Below are 18,075 nucleotides of genomic sequence, written 5' to 3'. Positions count from 1 at the left end.
GTGATAGTGTGGCTATGTGTGAATATGTGTTTTTTAGAAGGTGGAAAAACTTTCTGTTTAAAACTATTAGCCTCTGTGTGTTTCAGAGCACTAAAGAAAAGCAAAATACCCCTAAAGTAGTTAAATTAAATCATCTATGTCTAAATAACAGAACTCTGAGACCTATACAATCCTTTAAAACAGCTCAATTAAAACACATAATGGTTTCATTAAATAAAACGCTATTAAACACATATGACCCCTGAACTCACAAGCACGTGCAAAGTCCGTTCCCGCGCACATGCCCTCACATGAACGCGCAGGGGGATAGGGGAGGGGGTGAGGGGGTGAGGGGATGCGGGGGGGGGGCGGCAAAAAAGTATAGGTATATTACTACTGTCACCTGTCTGCTGGACACCTCTTAAATGAATCATTAGACTCACCTGTGGTTGAATGCCTGTTAATTCGAATTTTGTAGTCTTAAGTGTGGCTTTTCTCCTAAGAATAAAATTGGGGTGTACTCATTTTTGCGACATGGGCTTGAATGAATTTGTTACAAAAATCACTTTTTTGTGTGTGCAAATTACCAAATCTTGTTTGCAATCAATGGCCCACAGTTATGGGAGTATTTTGTAGTAGAGTATCTCATAGAAAATGTTGATTCTGAAAGGAAACTAAAGGTTTTCTGACAAATGTAGTGGGGTGTACTCATTTATGCTGAACACTGTAGTAACAGGATGTAAGATGCAAGCTGGGACTGCATGCAGTTAGAGGCACAACCAAGTTGCTAGGACAGTCTACAGAAACATCTGTGCTGTATATGGATTTGAAGTTCCCAAGTCCTGATGGGAGAAACAAATGCAAAAGACTACCATGATATGGAAATGTTATGGACAGAGGTGGGACCAAGTCATTGTTTTGCAAGTCTCAAGTAAGTCCCAAGTCTTTATCCTCAAGTCACAAGTCAAGTCTCAAGTAAAGTCAAGCAAGTCAGAGTCAAGTCGCAAGTCAAGACAGACAACTTTCAAGTCAAGTCCCAAGTCCGAAACTTTGAATTTCAAGTCGTTTCAAGTCTTTTTTTTAACCCTCTGGGGTCCCGGGTATAATTGGCCGTTCTTGACTACTTTTGATTTTACTTCTATATTTCACTTTTAAAATATGTTTTTCTTGCCTTGTTTGGTATCATTATTTACAGCACAACCTCAAATATCTGAAATTTGAGTTATTTTTTTCATTTTGGTATACTATATTAGCACAGTTGATCTAAATTCAGACAAAAAATTCAGAATCCGAGTAGAAAAAAGTTATATTTTTTTACATGTTTAACGAATCATTTTCATAACTTGAAATGCAAATAGAAATTGTACATTTCTAAAAATTATGCACAAGTTTTGCAAACAACAAAGTTATATGGTACTATTTACCTAAAAATGCAGCCAAGGCCTCAGGCGTTTTTTATATAACCATTTAAATCTATTTACAGAACAATCAGGTGTGCTGCATCAAATAAGAAGGCACACAAATTATTTGTGCCAGTCCAAAAAATGTAGTTTGTGTTCAGTATAAGACAGAGGAGAACAGCACAGGCCTAAACCCTGCAGGTCTGACAACTGGACGTGCAACAGTCCAGTTTTCTATGTGGAGACAGCGTTTACACTGGAATCTGCCTTTGACAGCTTTTTTAGATCAAATATGAAATTCAGCAGTCTAACCGACACACAATACAAAACAATAACTACACAACAAACTAACTATAGCCTCCAAACACGCTAAACGTCACTAATGTCTCACATATGAAAACTCTCTCTCTCTTTCTTTCGCTCGCCCGCTTTCTGTCGCGGGTGTCACTCCTAAAAACTTCCCCTTCTCCCTAAACAACCAAATGTCACATGTTGCCTTATCATTTTTTTGATTGGCTGACATGGTAAACTCTAACACCAATAGGGAAGGGGTGTTTTTCTTTTTCTTTTTTCACTGGCAAGTGGAGAGCTATGCTAGGCTGTCTGTAGAAAACGCCGTTTTTGTCTAGCATCCCTGTTGAGAATAACCTTTGCAAATAAACAACAGCTAATAATATAAGATCAAAGTATTTTATTTGATGTATTGACATAAATGACAGAAGAAAAAGGCCATGTATAGCAGGACTACTCAATTACACACTAAGGTGGGCCAGATTTTCTAACCAAAAAAAAATTTTTTCCCTGGCTCAGACATGCAAAAGTTAAACACGACCATACACTAATTGCAAATTAAACACAGTGATTTTGAATTGTGATGTGATGGTAAAATAAATATTTGTCAGTCTAAACTGGGTTAAATCTACGGGGTTAATGATGGGGAGGAGACGGAGAGAGACTGAGTACAGCTACAGAACCCACTTTCTGAAACGGACCCTGCTCACCATTCACCGACAATTCTGAGCTAACAAGTTGCATGTTATTCTTGGATGCGCTTGCAGGACCGGATTTAAAATAGCATGACAAACATATCATACCTGTTAAAGCCAAACAGTATCATCAACGTAGCCCGAAGAATATTTGCTAATAAGATGAAGTTAGCTAAGTCAGCTGTCTCATCGTAGCAAAAAAAGAAAAGAAAAAAGAAGCACCACCTACCGTTCTTTATGCAACTTCAAATGTCGGACAAAGTTGGAAGTTGTTCCATCTCCGTCTGTGATTCTCTTCTTGCATGTTTTGCATATTGCATTTCGTTTTTTGTTGACTACTTCGTAGTTTATGTACCCGAAAGAAATTACTCTTGGAAGCATTTTTGGCTCGAGCGTTTTTGTTCTTGTTTTTTTCAAATCTGGTTAATTTGATTGGCTGTGCTACAGCTCACGCTCACATACATACGGAGTGTGGTAAGAATGAATGAATGAATAAAGTGAATTAATGGTCCGCACTTTTTATATAATATGTATGTTAAATTTTAGATTTGGGTAAAATATCAAGTCTTTTCAAGTAAACAGGTTCCAGTCCAATTCAAGTCCCAAGTCACTGGTGTAAAAGTCCAAGTCAAGTCACAAGTCTTACAACCTTTTTTCAAGTCAAGTCTAAAGTCATAAAATTAATGACTCGAGTCTGACTCGAGTCCAAGTCATGTGACTTGAGTCCACACCTCTGGTTATGGAAGATTTTTTTAAAAACACTTGAGAGTGACAGCCATTTCCTCATGCTTCCAGTACCGGTACTAAACTCAGAAAAGCTGAGAAGATGGAGAACAAAACCATTTTTCATAATAAGATGTCTAAAACAAACTTCCTCTGTGTTAAAGTTGCAAATTGATGAAAGCAGAATTTGCATTTCTTACTGTTACTTTTTTATTTCTCACTAAAAGGGACAGTCAGGAAAAACTAATAAATTCACCCCTTAACATTTAAATGTTTAGCTTTAGCATCTCACACCTTTCAGCACCACCTCCATGTTACACTGTACTGCAGAACTGGTAGTCTCCAACATGCAGAATCAAAATACAAAGTGAGAAATCAACCATCACTCTATTAAACAGTAAACAGACTGAAATGCTACACAGGATCAAGGAAAGTACATTCAATATTTAGCTTTACAACTGCACAGAACCCCAGAAAAATGAAGTTTACCTGCATAAACACTCCACCACATGTGTGTTATACTTGAAATGTGCATTTGTTTTGTTTTTTTAATTACTCAAAGGGCATGCAGGTTAGGTTAGGTTTAGCTGCAAAAGCTGCCTGGCACATAAAATCTACAAACTTCTAATACAGCCAACAAATATGAATGGAGAGTTGCAACAAACTGGAAACCTAATAGCAAATATTTCTGTCATTCGTAAATGCAGATACTGAATGTACAGGATTTGATGGTTAAGAATTTAATGCCAACAAGCTGCAAACAGTAGAAAATCAAAGTTTCTTCTACAAAAACAAATCATCTTTTGGAGGGAAAAGGAACCTGTCACACTCTTGGAACACAGTGATGCATTTAGCTAACAGCTTAACTCCGGACGAAATATATATTTCATCCAACATTCAGAAATCATCCTCAAAAAATAACTGTAATGCCAATCACCTGGTCGTCCTGCAGAAATATGTCTAATTATTAGTATTTTACAACCCACCCCCCCAAAATGAAATCTAAAAACCACTGTGGTGTATGTGGCACCGAGTAGGTGACAAATATGTTTTTGCAGTTGTGAACACAAACTAGTAAAATGTGATCTTAAATTAAGAGACCAAAATTTTTTTTGAATCACCCAAACATCTTAGTCAATCATTCAATACATATAGATCAATCATTGCACTAATTAGTCCAGCGGTCCCCAACCCCCAATCTGTGGCAAAACATCAAATTAATTAACTACTTAAGTCCACTATGGCCATCCAGCTTTAAATCAAGATATGAATGTTTGTTGGAAAACAGCGGTTCTGAGTCGTTTGGTACCGGGCCGCTAGAGTTGAGGCTCGGGTGTGAAATTTATGGTTTTCAGGGTTTTCTATCATTTACTCGGTTAACTGGGTCTTTTCCCTTGTTGTAGTTGTGTGTCTTATTTTGAAAGAAATATTTACACATTACCATAGTGACCAGCGAGCATTAAGGGGCAGAGAGGAAGATGTTACTCTCAATGTTGTTGGCGCATTTCAGGAGGATGCTGCTAATAAAGTTACACACTTCTGGTAATAATTTGAAATCACAAATTACTAGTTTGCCCACCGATGTTGTCAGATAATGTCACGTGACTCCTCCAATGCTTTGTGAAAAACACCCCAGTCAATAGCTAAACCATGAAAAAACCACGGCAAGGGTCTAAAATGTTTGATGTCATAAGCAGAATCCCTAGAAAGGAAGCCACCTAAGACTAATGAAAATAAGGTATGTGCTAAATATAATCTTCCCTCACCAAATTTCCTGATGAGTCTAAGCGTGCAATGTCTCTGAGACAGTACGAAGAGCGAGGTCAATCCGTCCTGCGCATCAAGAGAAACAGAATTACACCTTTACTCCACATCAAAGATGAGTAAGCACTATTCTTGCTTTTAAAATAATCCTGCTATCTTCCAATGACAGCTGCAATGATAAAAAGGAACCTTTTAATCAATCTGTGGCAAAACTTCAAATGAATCTTCAGGCTTAAGTCTACTATGGTCATCCAGCTTTAGCTCAAGATATGAATGTTTGTTGGAAAACAGCCTTTCTGACATCGCCGCAGGAACGGATGAGGACAGAAACATAGATCCAAGACAGGTGGGACTCCAACATGATGTGCATGGCTAAATTTGATCAGAGACCTATGTTCCCCAAGCAGTCATCATTCTCACCGCCTCAATATCGGTCTGTTTGATGAAGGAGCAATTCCTGTTGTATAGAGCGCTTTGAGTACTCCGGGAGAGTAGAAAAGCACTATATAAGAATCAGTCCATTTACCATTTACCATTCCTAATAATCCTGCAGGTTCTGGTCGTGGTTCTGGTTCTGGTTGTGATTCTGGGAAGGGGGCAGCAGGCAGGTGACATGGCCGATGCCTTTGGTGACACCCTCCCTGAAGAGAAGCTTAGCACCCAGGCGCAAGTACTCAGGGTGTTTGATAAAGTGGAAACGAACAACAGCTCTCTCGCCAGTACGCAGCTCATCCTGCAGCAGAAATCTAAGGTTACATGATGTGGTTACATAGAAGCTTGAAAAATAATCATGTATTATGTAATTTCACCAACCTTTCCATGAAGGCACTCCACAGTGGCAGTCTGCCTGACATTACCAACGTGTATGGTGACCTGTGACCCCCGACGGAAAGTCTTGGCATGGAAGAGCAGGACAATGGCAGCTTCAAACTGACAGCAGATGGTTGGGTTCATCTTGGGACTGACCATCACCATGCCCTGTAACGCCAATCACACACTGATATCTGTTATCAGCAGTTGTATAATATTTGCAGGTCTTACAGGTATCAAAAAGCAGTCCTTTATCCATTAGTACGCAACTTGTTAAGAATAAATTCACATTTTCCTACAAGTTGGTTGTGCACACTCTCAGAAATTTCCAGGTGGTAGAATCCAAAACTAGCTGTCTTGTGAGTTCAAGCTCACAAGACAGGTGTTTCATTTTTGGATAAATAATATGCCCACCTTCAAATACACAGGTTGGTATTTGAAGAATAACACTGGGTTCACATCCATCAACATGTACAGGTTGTCAAAAAGAAATGTATCAGCAACTTAGCATAAAAACATTAGATGGAAAGACAATACAAATTAAAGCTGCAAGCAGCGTTATGAGGGCCCTCACACCCCCCGCGCGTCGAGCCACGCCCAACACCTAAAACCAGCACGTCCGAACTGATGTCACATTGATGGAATTCTTGCATTTAACCCCCAGCTAACATTTCATCTTATTCAATCATGATTATAGTCGTCCCACTAGGTGGCGCTCTAACCATTACTGACAAATGGCATAACAAACATTTCCGGGCTTGAGTCTCATCACGACTGCTACGTTTGGGAGAGACTGGACATTGTGTTTTTGAGTGACAGCAGATTACTGCTTTTTGGCGAGTGATTGAAACTCCACGTGCCGCCATGACCACCCCGTTTCCCTGAACGTGAAAAGCTTCGCAATTTAACATCACAAAGGTCTTTGGATTCCACGCACTGGAGATTCGTTCAATATGATGAAATCCCTTGGAGGAGTTCGTCAAAGTATGAGGCCTGAAAAGAGGGGAAAATGTCGCCAAAATTACACTAATTTTAAAATGGCTGACTTCCTGTTGGATTTGGGATATTGCTCCAAGAGACTTTTTTGTACATCTTGATATCTCCTATAAGCTCACCAGGTTTCAGACTTATAGAGAAAACACAGAGCAGGGGCTGTTGTTTTGAAGTTTTGAAATTTTGTAGGGGGCGCTGTGGAGCCATTTTGCGATCTTCGATGGAAATGATCACATAACACGATAGCGCTCATCACATTGGAGGGGTGCGCCAAATTAGAAGACTTTTCAAACTTTCCAAGCCCCTCAAAATCCACTTCAATTGTCATGGTGAACTGCGTTGCCACCAGGGTGCGCCGTTCAGTTTTAACTCACAATTTTTTCACTGAAGCATCACGAGGGACTGATGGTGATATTCACCGCTTTTGAAGTGGCCACGATGAACCTGTGAAAATCAGTACAACAAAATGAAAGACATGACATTTCCTGGTGCCACTAGGTGGCGCTCTACGTATTCCTGACAATGGGCATATCAATCTGTTCAGGGCGGGTCTGACATCATCCCTGTAAAATCTGGTACTGATCAGATTGGATTTCATTGAGTTACACTAATTTGTTTCTTCATGGCGAGACATCAATGTTCGCCATGCTGCTGGGGTCACACCCTTCCGCGAAAACTCACAGTTTTCACTGTAACCCCAGACCAACTCCTTAAGGCTTTCCTGGAGAAATTTGAGGGTGCAAATGTCACCCATCACTATACTGTACTCCAAAGTGTAAAACATGACATTTCCTGTTCCCACTAGGTGGCGCTGTCCCTGGTGTCAAATATGGCAGTTGAAATATGTTCAGGGTTGGAGCCTTATCATATGTGTGCTCTTTGGTCTAGGTCGGACCATGTATGACAGATTGAGAGGCAATAAGATTTTCATGGCGAGTCATCGAAATTCGCCGTGAGACCGCCGCTTCACCGTATCGCGAAAACTCAAAAGCTCCGCAATTTAACATGGCCCAGGTGTGTAGTTGACACTGACCAAATATGAAGATTATACGACCAAATCCCAAGGAGGAGTTCGAAAAAGTTCGAGGCATGGAAATGGCAAAATTAGACCCAAAATGTCACCTTCACTTCTAAATTGCGGACTTCCTGTTGGGTTTGCGTCAATGGGACCATTGACTTTTTTATTCGTCTTGGCATGATACAAATGTGTGCCAGATTTCATACATGTAGCTCAAACGATGTGTTCGTAGGGCTGCATTTAACAAGGCATAGGTGGCACTACAGAGCCATTTCCCAATGCTCATATGTAAAACCATTAAAATACAAAATTTTTCACCGGGCCTGGCATGTGTGCAAAATTTCATGAGTTTTCAAGCATGTTAAAGCCCTCAGAAAGGCAATTCATTTCAATGGAAAAAAAAATAAAAAAAATAATAATAATTAAAGCTGCAAGCAGCGTTATGAGGGCCCTCGCACCCCGGCACGTCAGGCCACGCCCAACACCTACAACCAGCACGTCCGATTTGATGTCACATTGATGGAATTCATGTCTAGAACCACCAGCTAACGATTCATCTCATTCAATCATTATTATAGTCGTCCCACTAGGTGGCGCTCTAACCATTACTGACAAATGGGATAACAAACATTTCCGACCTTGAGTCTCATCACGCCTGCGAACTTTGGGAGAGATTGGACATTGTGTTTTTGAGTGACAGCAGATTACTGCTTTTTGGCGAGTGATTGAAACTCCATGTGCCGCCATGGCCACCCCGTTTCCCTGAACGTAAAAAGCTTCACAATTTAACATCACAAAGGTCTTTAGATTCCACACACAGGAGATCGGGTTAATCTGATGAAATCCCTTGGAGGAGTTCGTCAAAGTATGAGGCCTGAAAAGAGGCGAAAAAGTGGCTAAAATTACACCTTAATTTCAAAATGGCTGACTTCCTGTTGGATTTGGGATATTGCTCCAAGAGACTTTTTTGTACATCTTGATATCCTCCATAAGCTTACCAGGTTTCAGACTTATAAATAAAACACAGAGCAGGGGCTGATGTTTTGAAATTTTGTAGGGGGCGCTGTGGAGCCATTTTGCGCTATTCAAGGAAAGTGATCACATAACAAGAAAACCTTCATCACATTGGAGGTATGCGCCAAATTTCAAGACATTTTAAACTTTCCAAGCCCCTCAAAAGCCACTTCAATGGTCATGGTGAACAGCGTTACCACCAGGGTGCGCCGTTGAGTTTAAAGTCACAATTTTCTCACTGAAGCATCATGAGGGACTGATGGTGATATTCACCGCTTTTCAGGTGGCCACGATGAACCTGTGAAAATCAGTACAACAAAATGAAAGACATGACATTTCCTGGTGCCACTAGGTGGCGCTCGTCGTATTCCTGACAATGGGCACATCAATCTGTTCAGGGCGGGTCTGACATCATGCCTGTAAAGTCTGGTTCTGATCAGACTGGATTTCATTGAGTTACACTCATTTGTTTCTTCATGGCGAGACATCAATGTTCGCCATGCTGCTGGGGTCACACCCTTTTGCGAAAACTCACAGTTTTCACTGTAACCCAAGACCAACTCCTTAAGGCTTTCCTGGAGAAATTTGAGGCTGCAGATGTCACCCATCACAATACTGTACACCAAAGTGTAAAACATGACATTTCCTGTTGCCACTAGGTGGCACTGTCCCTGGTGTCAAATATGGCAGTTGAAATATGTTCAGGGGTGGAGCCTTATCATATGTGTGCTCTTTGGTCCAGGTCGGAACATGTATGAGGGAATGAGAGACAATAACATTTTCATGGCGAGTCATCGAAATTCGCCGTGGCGCCACGGCCTCATAGTATCGCGAAAACTCAAAAGCTCCGCAATTTAACATGGCCCAGGTGTGTAGTTGAAACTGACCAAAGATGAAGCTTATACGACCAAATCCCAATGAGGAGTTCGAAAAAGTTCGAGGCATGGAAATGGCAAAATTAGAGCCAAAATGTGACCTTCAATCCAAAATGGCGGACTTCCTGTTGGGTTTGTGACAATGGTCCCACTGACTTTTTTGTTCGTCTTGGCATGATACACATGTGTGCCAGATTTCATACATGTAGCTCAAACGATGTGTTCGTAGGGCTGCATTTAACAAGGCATAGGTGGCGCTCTAGAGCCATTTCCCAGTGCTCATATTTAAAACCATTAAAATACAAAATTTTTCACCAGACCTGGCATGTGTGCAAAATTTCAAGAGTTTTTGAGCATGTTTAGGCCCTCAAAAAGGCCCTTGTTTTGCCTGAATAATAATAATAATAATAATAATAATAATAATAATAATAATAAGAAACGGAGCAGATACAATAGGGCCTTCGCACTCTCGGTGCTCGGGCCCTAATTAAAGCTGCAAGCAGCGTTATGAGGGCCCTCGCACCCCGGCACGTCGGGCCACGCCCAACACCTACAACCAGCACGTCCGATCTGATGTCACATTGATGGAATTCATGCCTAGAACCACCAGCTAACGATTCATCTCATTCAATCATTATTATAGTCGTCCCACTAGGTGGCGCTCTAACCATTACTGACAAATGGGATAACAAACATTTCCGACCTTGAGTCTCATCACGCCTGCGAACTTTGGGAGAGATTGGACATTGTGTTTTTGAGTGACAGCAGATTACTGCTTTTTGGCGAGTGATTGAAACTCCATGTGCCGCCATGGCCACCCCGTTTCCCTGAACGTAAAAAGCTTCACAATTTAACATCACAAAGGTCTTTAGATTCCACACACAGGAGATCGGGTTAATCTGATGAAATCCCTTGGAGGAGTTCGTCAAAGTATGAGGCCTGAAAAGAGGCGAAAAAGTGGCTAAAATTACACCTTAATTTCAAAATGGCTGACTTCCTGTTGGATTTGGGATATTGCTCCAAGAGACTTTTTTGTACATCTTGATATCCTCCATAAGCTTACCAGGTTTCAGACTTATAAATAAAACACAGAGCAGGGGCTGTTGTTTTGAAATTTTGTAGGGGGCGCTGTGGAGCCATTTTGCACTATTCAAGGAAAATGATCACATAACAACAAAGCCCTCATCACATTGGAGGTTTGGGCCAAATTCCAAGACTTTTTAAACTTTCCAAGCCCCTCAAAAGCCACTTCGTCTTTCATGGTGAACCGCGTTGCCACCAGGGTGCGCCGTTCAGTTTAAAGTCACAATTTTCGCACAGAAGCATCATGAAGGACTGATGGTGATACTCACGGCTTTTGAGGTGGCCACGATGAACCTGTGAAAATCAGTACAACAAAATGAAAGACATGACATTTCCTGGTGCCACTAGGTGGCGCTCTACGTATTCCTGACAATGGGCATATCAATCTGTTCAGGGCGGGTCTGACATCATCCCTGTAAAATCTGGTACTGATCAGATTGGATTTCATTGAGTTACACTAATTTGTTTCTTCATGGCGAGACCTCAATGTTCGCCATGCTGCTGGGGTCACACCCTTCAGCGAAAACTCACAGTTTTCTCTGTAACCCAAGACCAACTCCTTAAGGCTTTCCTGGAGAAATTTGAGGCTGCAGATGTCACCCATTACAATACTGTACCCCAAAGTGTAAAACATGACATTTCCTGTTCCCACTAGGTGGCGCTGTCCCTGATGTCAAATATGGCAGTTGAAATATGTTCAGGGGTGGAGCCTTATCATATGTGTCCACTTTGGTCAAGGTCGGACAATGTATGACAGAACGAGAGGCAATAAGATTTTCATGGCGAGTCATTGAAATTCGCCGTGGCGCCACGGCCTCACCGTATCCCGAAAACTCAAAAACTCCGCAATTTAACATGGCCCAGGTGTGTAGTTGACACTGACCAAATATGAAGCTTGTACGATGAAATTCCAATGAGGAGTTCGCAAAAGTTCGAGGCATGGAAATGGCAAAATTAGAGCCAAAATGTCACCTTCACGTCCAAATGGCGGACTTCCTGTTGGGTTTGCGTCAATGGTCCCATTGACTTTTTTGTTCGTCTTGGCATGATACACATGTGTGCCAAATTTCAGACATGTAGCTAAAAGGATGTGTTCGTAGGGCTGCATTTAACAAGCCATAGGTGGCGCTACAGAGCCATTTCCCAGTGCTCATATGTAAAACCATTAAAATACAAAATTTTTCACCAGACCTGGCATGTGTGCAAAATTTCATGACTTTTGAGCATGTTAAAGCCCTCAAAAAGGCATTCATTTCAATGAAAAATAATAATAATAATAATTAAAGCTGCAAGCAGCGATATGAGGGCCCTCGCACCCCTGGCGCGTCGAGCCAAGCCCAACACCTAAAACCAGCGCTTCCGATCTGATGTCACATTGATGGAATTCATGCATTTAACCACCAGCTAAAATTTCATCTCATTCAACCATTATTATAGTCGTCCCACTAGGTGGCGCTCTAACCATTACTGACAAATGGCATAACAAACATTTCCGAGCTCGAGTCTCATCACGCCTGCGACCTTTGGGAGAGATTGGACATTGTGTTTTTGAGCGACAGCAGGTTACTGCTTTTTGGCGAGTGATTGAAACTCCACGTGCCGCCATGACCACCCCGTTTCCCTGAACGTAAAAAGCTTCGCAATTTAACATCACAAAGGTCTTTAGATTCCACACACAGGAGATCGCGTAAATCTAATGAAATCCCTTGGAGGAGTTGTCAAAGTATGAGGCCTGAAAAGAGGGGCAAATGTCGACAAATTTACACCTTAATTTTAAAATGGCTGACTTCCTGTTGGATTTGGGATATTGCTCCAAGAGACTTTTTTGTACATCTTGATATCTCCAATAAGCTTGCCAGGTTTCAAACTCATACATAAAACACAGAGCAGGGGCTGTTGTTTTGAAATTTTGTAGGGGGCGCTGTGGAGCCATTTTGCGCTCTTCAAGGAAAATGAACATATAAAAAGAAATCCCTCATCACATTAGAGGTGTGCGCCAAATTTCAAGACTTTTTAAACTTTTCAAGCCCCTCAAAAGCCACTTCATCTTTCATGGTGAACTGCGCTGCCACCAGGGTGCGCCGTTCAGTTTATAGTCACAATTTTCTCACTGAAGCATCAAGAGGGACTGATGGTGATATTCACCGCTTTTGAGGTGGCCACGATGAACCTGTGAAAATCAGTACAACAAAATGAAAGACATGACATTTCCTGGTGCCACTAGGTGGCGCTCTACGTATTCCTGACAATGGGCATATCAATCTGTTCAGGGCGGGTCTGACATCATCCCTGTAAAATCTGGTACTGATCAGATTGGATTTCATTGAGTTACACTAATTTGTTTCTTCATGGCGAGACCTCAATGTTCGCCATGCTGCTGGGGTCACACCCTTCAGCGAAAACTCACAGTTTCTCTGTAACCCAAGACCAACTCCTTAAGGCTTTCCTGGAGAAATTTGAGGCTGCAGATGTCACCCATTACAATACTGTACCCCAAAGTGTAAAACATGACATTTCCTGTTCCCACTAGGTGGCGCTGTCCCTGGTGTCAAATATGGCAGTTGAAATATGTTCAGGGGTGGAGCCTTATCATATGTGTCCACTTTGGTCAAGGTCGGACAATGTATGACAGAACGAGAGGCAATAAGATTTTCATGGCGAGTCATCGAAATTCGCCGTGGCGCCACGGCCTCACAGTAACCCGAAACTCAAAAGCTCCGCAATTTAACATGGCCCAGGTGTGTAGTTGACACTGACCAAATATGAAGCTTGTACGATGAAATTCCAATGAGGAGTTCGCAAAAGTTCGAGGCATGGAAATGGCAAAATTAGAGCCAAAATGTCACCTTCACTTCCAAATGGCGGACTTCCTGTTGGGTTTAGGACATGGCCATAATAGACTTTTATGTGCGTCTCCGAACGTTAGATATGTGTTCCGAGTTTTATACATGTAGGTCATACCCATCTCGGGGGCTCGCGTTTCTCATTTTTCTAGGTGGCGCTACTGAGCCAATTGTCCCTGGACATGTCTACGGACATTAAAATACGTAAATTTTCACCAGACCTGACGCGTCTGCAAAATTTCATGAGTTTTCGAGCATGTTTAGGCCCTCAAAAGGCCGATTCATTTGCCGAAATAATAATAATAATAATAATAATAATATAATAATAATAATAATAATAAGAAACAGAGCAGATACAATAGGGCCTTCGCACTTTTGTGCTCGGGCCCTAATAATAATAATAATTAAAGCTGCAAGCAGCGATATGAGGGCCCTCGCACCCCCGGCGCGTCGAGCCAAGCCCAACACCTAAACCAGCGCTTCCGATCTGATGTCACATTGATGGAATTCATGCATTTAACCACCAGCTAAAATTTCATCTCATTCAACCATTATTATAGTCGTCCCACTAGGTGGCGCTCTAACCATTACTGACAAATGGCATAACAAACATTTCCGAGCTCGAGTCTCATCACGCCTGCGACCTTTGGGAGAGATTGGACATTGTGTTTTGAGCGACAGCAGGTACTGCTTTTTGGCGAGTGATTGAAACTCCACGTGCCGCCATGGCCACCCTGTTTCCCTGAACGTAAAAAGCTTCGCAATTTAACATCACAAAGGTCTTTAGATTCCACACACAGGAGATCGGGTTAATCTGATGAAATCCCTTGGAGGAGTTCGTCAAAGTATGAGGCCTGAAAAGAGGCGAAAAAGTGGCTAAAATTACACCTTAATTTTAAAATGGCTGACTTCCTGTTGGATTTGGGATATTGCTCCAAGAGACTTTTTTGTACATCTTGATATCCTCCATAAGCTTACCAGGTTTCAGACTTATAAATAAAACACAGAGCAGGGGCTGTTGTTTTGAAATTTTGTAGGGGGCGCTGTGGAGCCATTTTGCACTATTCAAGGAAAATGATCACATAACAACAAAGCCCTCATCACATTGGAGGTTTGGGCCAAATTCCAAGACTTTTTAAACTTTCCAAGCCCCTCAAAAGCCACTTCGTCTTTCATGGTGAACCGCGTTGCCACCAGGGTGCGCCGTTCAGTTTAAAGTCACAATTTTCGCACAGAAGCATCATGAAGGACTGATGGTGATACTCACCGCTTTTGAGGTGGCCACGATGAACCTGTGAAAATCAGTACAACAAAATGAAAGACATGACATTTCCTGGTGCCACTAGGTGGCGCTCTACGTATTCCTGACAATGGGCATATCAATCTGTTCAGGGCGGGTCTGACATCATCCTGTAAAATCTGGTACTGATCAGATTGGATTCATTGAGTTACACTAATTTGTTTCTTCATGGCGAGACCTCAATGTTCGCCATGCTGCTGGGTCACACCCTTCAGCGAAAACTCACAGTTTTCTCTGTAACCCAAGACCAACTCCTTAAGGCTTTCCTGGAGAAATTTGAGGCTGCAGATGTCACCCATTACAATACTGTACCCCAAAGTGTAAAACATGACATTTCCTGTTCCCACTAGGTGGCGCTGTCCCTGATGTCAAATATGGCAGTTGAAATATGTTCAGGGTGGAGCCTTATCATATGTGTCCACTTTGGTCAAGGTCGGACAATGTATGACAGAACGAGAGGCAATAAGATTTTCATGGCGAGTCATTGAAATTCGCCGTGGCGCCACGGCCTCACCGTATCCCGAAAACTCAAAAACTCCGCAATTTAACATGGCCCAGGTGTGTAGTTGACACTGACCAAATATGAAGCTTGTACGATGAAATTCCAATGAGGAGTTCGCAAAAGTTCGAGGCATGGAAATGGCAAAATTAGAGCCAAAATGTCACCTTCACGTCCAAATGGCGGACTTCCTGTTGGGTTTGCGTCAATGGTCCCATTGACTTTTTTGTTCGTCTTGGCATGATACACATGTGTGCCAAATTTCAGACATGTAGCTAAAAGATGTGTTTGTAGGGCTGCATTAAACAAGCCATAGGTGGCGCTACAGAGCCATTTCCCAGTGCTCATATGTAAAACCATTAAAATACAAAATTTTCACCAGACCTGGCATGTGTGCAAAATTTCATGACTTTTGAGCATGTTAAAGCCCTCAAAAAGGCAATTCATTTCAATGAAAAATAATAATAATAATAATAAAATAAAAATTAAAGCTGCAAGCAGCGATATGAGGCCCTCGCACCCCGGCGCATCGAGCCAAGCCCAACACCTAAAACCAGCGCTTCCGATCTGATGTCACATTGATGGAATTCATGCATTAACCACCAGCTAAAATTTCATCTCATTCAACCATTATTATAGTCGTCCCACTAGGTGGCGCTCTAACCATTACTGACAAATGGCATAACAAACATTTCCGAGCTCGAGTCTCATCACGCCTGCGACCTTGGGAGAGATTGGACATTGTGTTTTGAGCGACAGCAGGTTACTGCTTTTTGGCGAGTGATTGAAACTCCACGTGCCGCCATGACCACCCCGTTCCCTGAACGTAAAAAGCTCGCAATTTAACATCACAAAGGTCTTAGATTCCACACACAGGAGATCGTGTAAATCTAATGAAATCCCTTGGAGGAGTTCGTCAAAGTATGAGGCCTGAAAAGAGGGGAAAATGTCGCCAAATTTACACATTAATTTAAAATGGCTGACTCCTGTTGGATTTGGGATATTGCTCCAAGAGACTTTTTTGTACATCTTGATATCTCCAATAAGCTTGCCAGGTTTCAAACTCATACATAAAACACAGAGCAGGGGCTGTTGTTTTGAAATTTTGTAGGGGCGCTGTGGAGCCATTTGCGCTGTTCAAGGAAAATGAACATATAAAAGAAATCCTCATCACATTAGAGGTGTGCGCCAAATTTCAAGACTTTTAAACTTTTCAAGCCCCTCAAAAGCCATTCATCTTTCATGGTGAACTGCGCTGCCACCAGGGTGCGCCGTTCAGTTTATAGTCACAATTTTCTCACTGAAGCATCACGAGGGACTGATGGTGATATTCACCGCTTTTGAGGTGCCACGATGAACCTGTGAAAATCAGTACAACAAAATGAAGACATGACATTTCTGGTGCCACTAGGTGGCGCTCTACGTATTCCTGACAATGGCATATCAATCTGTTCAGGGCGGTCTGACATCATCCCTGTAAAATCTGTACTGATCACATTGGATTTCATTGAGTTACACTAATTTGTTTCTTCATGGCGAGACCTCAATGTTCGCCATGCTGCTGGTCACACCCTTCAGCGAAAACTCACAGTTTTCTCTGTAACCCAGACCAACTCTTAAGGCTTTCCTGGAGAAATTTGAGGCTGCAGATGTCCCATTACAATACTGTACCCCAAAGTGTAAAACATGACATTTCCTGTTCCCACTAGGTGGCGCTGTCCCTGGTGTCAAATATGGCAGTTGAAATATGTTCAGGGGTGGAGCCTTATCAATGTGTCCACTTTGGTCAAGGTCGGACAATGTATGACAGAACGAGAGGCAATAAGATTTTCATGCAGTCATCGAAATTCGCCGTGGCGCCACGGCCTCACAACCCGAAAACTCAAAAGCTCCGCAATTTAACATGGCCCAGGTGTGTAGTTGACACTGACCAAATATGAAGCTTGTACGATGAAATTCCAATGAGGAGTTCGCAAAAGTTCGAGGCATGGAAATGGCAAAATTAGAGCCAAATGTCACCTTCACTTCCAAATGGCGGACTTCCTGTTGGGTTTAGGACATGGCCATAATAGACTTTTTGTGCGTCTCCGAACGTTAGATATGTGTTCCGATTTATACATGTAGGTCATACCCATCTCGGGGGCTCGCGTTTCTCATTTTTCTAGGTGGCGCTACTGAGCCAATTTTCCCTGGACATGTCTACGGACATTAAAATACGTAAATTTTCACCAGACCTGACGCGTGTGCAAATTTCATGAGTTTTGAGCATGTTTAGGCCCTCAAAAGGCCGATCATTTGCCGAATAATATAATAATAATAATTAAAGCTGCAAGCAGCGATATGAGGGCCCGATCCCCCGGCGCATCGAGCCAAGCCCAACACCTAAAACCAGCGCTTCCGATCTGATGTCACATTGATGGAATTCATGCATTTAACCACCAGCTAAATTTCATCTCATTCAACCATTATTATAGTCGCCACTAGGTGGCGCTCTAACCATTACTGACAAATGGCATAACAAACATTTCGAGCTCGAGTCTCATCACGCCTGCGACCTTTGGGAGAGATTGGACATTGTTTTTGAGCGACAGCAGGTTACTGCTTTTTGTGTGAGTGATTGAAACTCCACGTGCCGCCATGACCACCGTTTCCCTGAACGTAAAAAGCTTCGCAATTTAACATCACAAAGGTTTAGATTCCACACACAGGAGATCGCGTAAATCTAATGAAATCCCTTGGAGGAGTTCGTCAAAGTATGAGGCCTGAAAAGAGGGGAAAATGTCGCCAA

General features: G+C 42.2%; 3 protein-coding genes across 4 annotated transcripts in view; 1 reads left to right on the top strand and 2 right to left on the bottom strand.

Moving 5' to 3' along the window:
* Positions 1-18,075, bottom strand: part of LOC100711262 (malate dehydrogenase, cytoplasmic) — an 868,968-nt gene that overhangs the window by 629,933 nt on the left and 220,960 nt on the right. The gene's annotated exons all lie outside the window — the stretch shown is intronic.
* usp34 (ubiquitin specific peptidase 34) overlaps positions 1-18,075 on the top strand; it is a 130,559-nt gene that overhangs the window by 85,581 nt on the left and 26,903 nt on the right. The window lies entirely within an intron of this gene.
* The window catches only part of LOC100698010 (GTP-binding protein 2), a 197,783-nt gene continuing 182,982 nt past the window's right edge, over positions 3,275-18,075 (bottom strand). The window contains exons 11-12 of the mRNA XM_025908330.1: positions 5,666-5,830; positions 3,275-5,585 (exon numbers count right to left, since the gene is read on the bottom strand). Coding sequence (XP_025764115.1) covers positions 5,391-5,585; positions 5,666-5,830 — 360 coding nt within the window. The 3' untranslated portion in view covers positions 3,275-5,390. The remainder of the gene's footprint in view (positions 5,586-5,665; positions 5,831-18,075) is intronic.

This window comes from Oreochromis niloticus, linkage group LG6, assembly GCF_001858045.2.
Source record: "Oreochromis niloticus isolate F11D_XX linkage group LG6, O_niloticus_UMD_NMBU, whole genome shotgun sequence".
Taxonomy (NCBI): domain Eukaryota; kingdom Metazoa; phylum Chordata; class Actinopteri; order Cichliformes; family Cichlidae; genus Oreochromis; species Oreochromis niloticus.
This window is presented reverse-complemented; position numbering and strand designations above follow the sequence as displayed.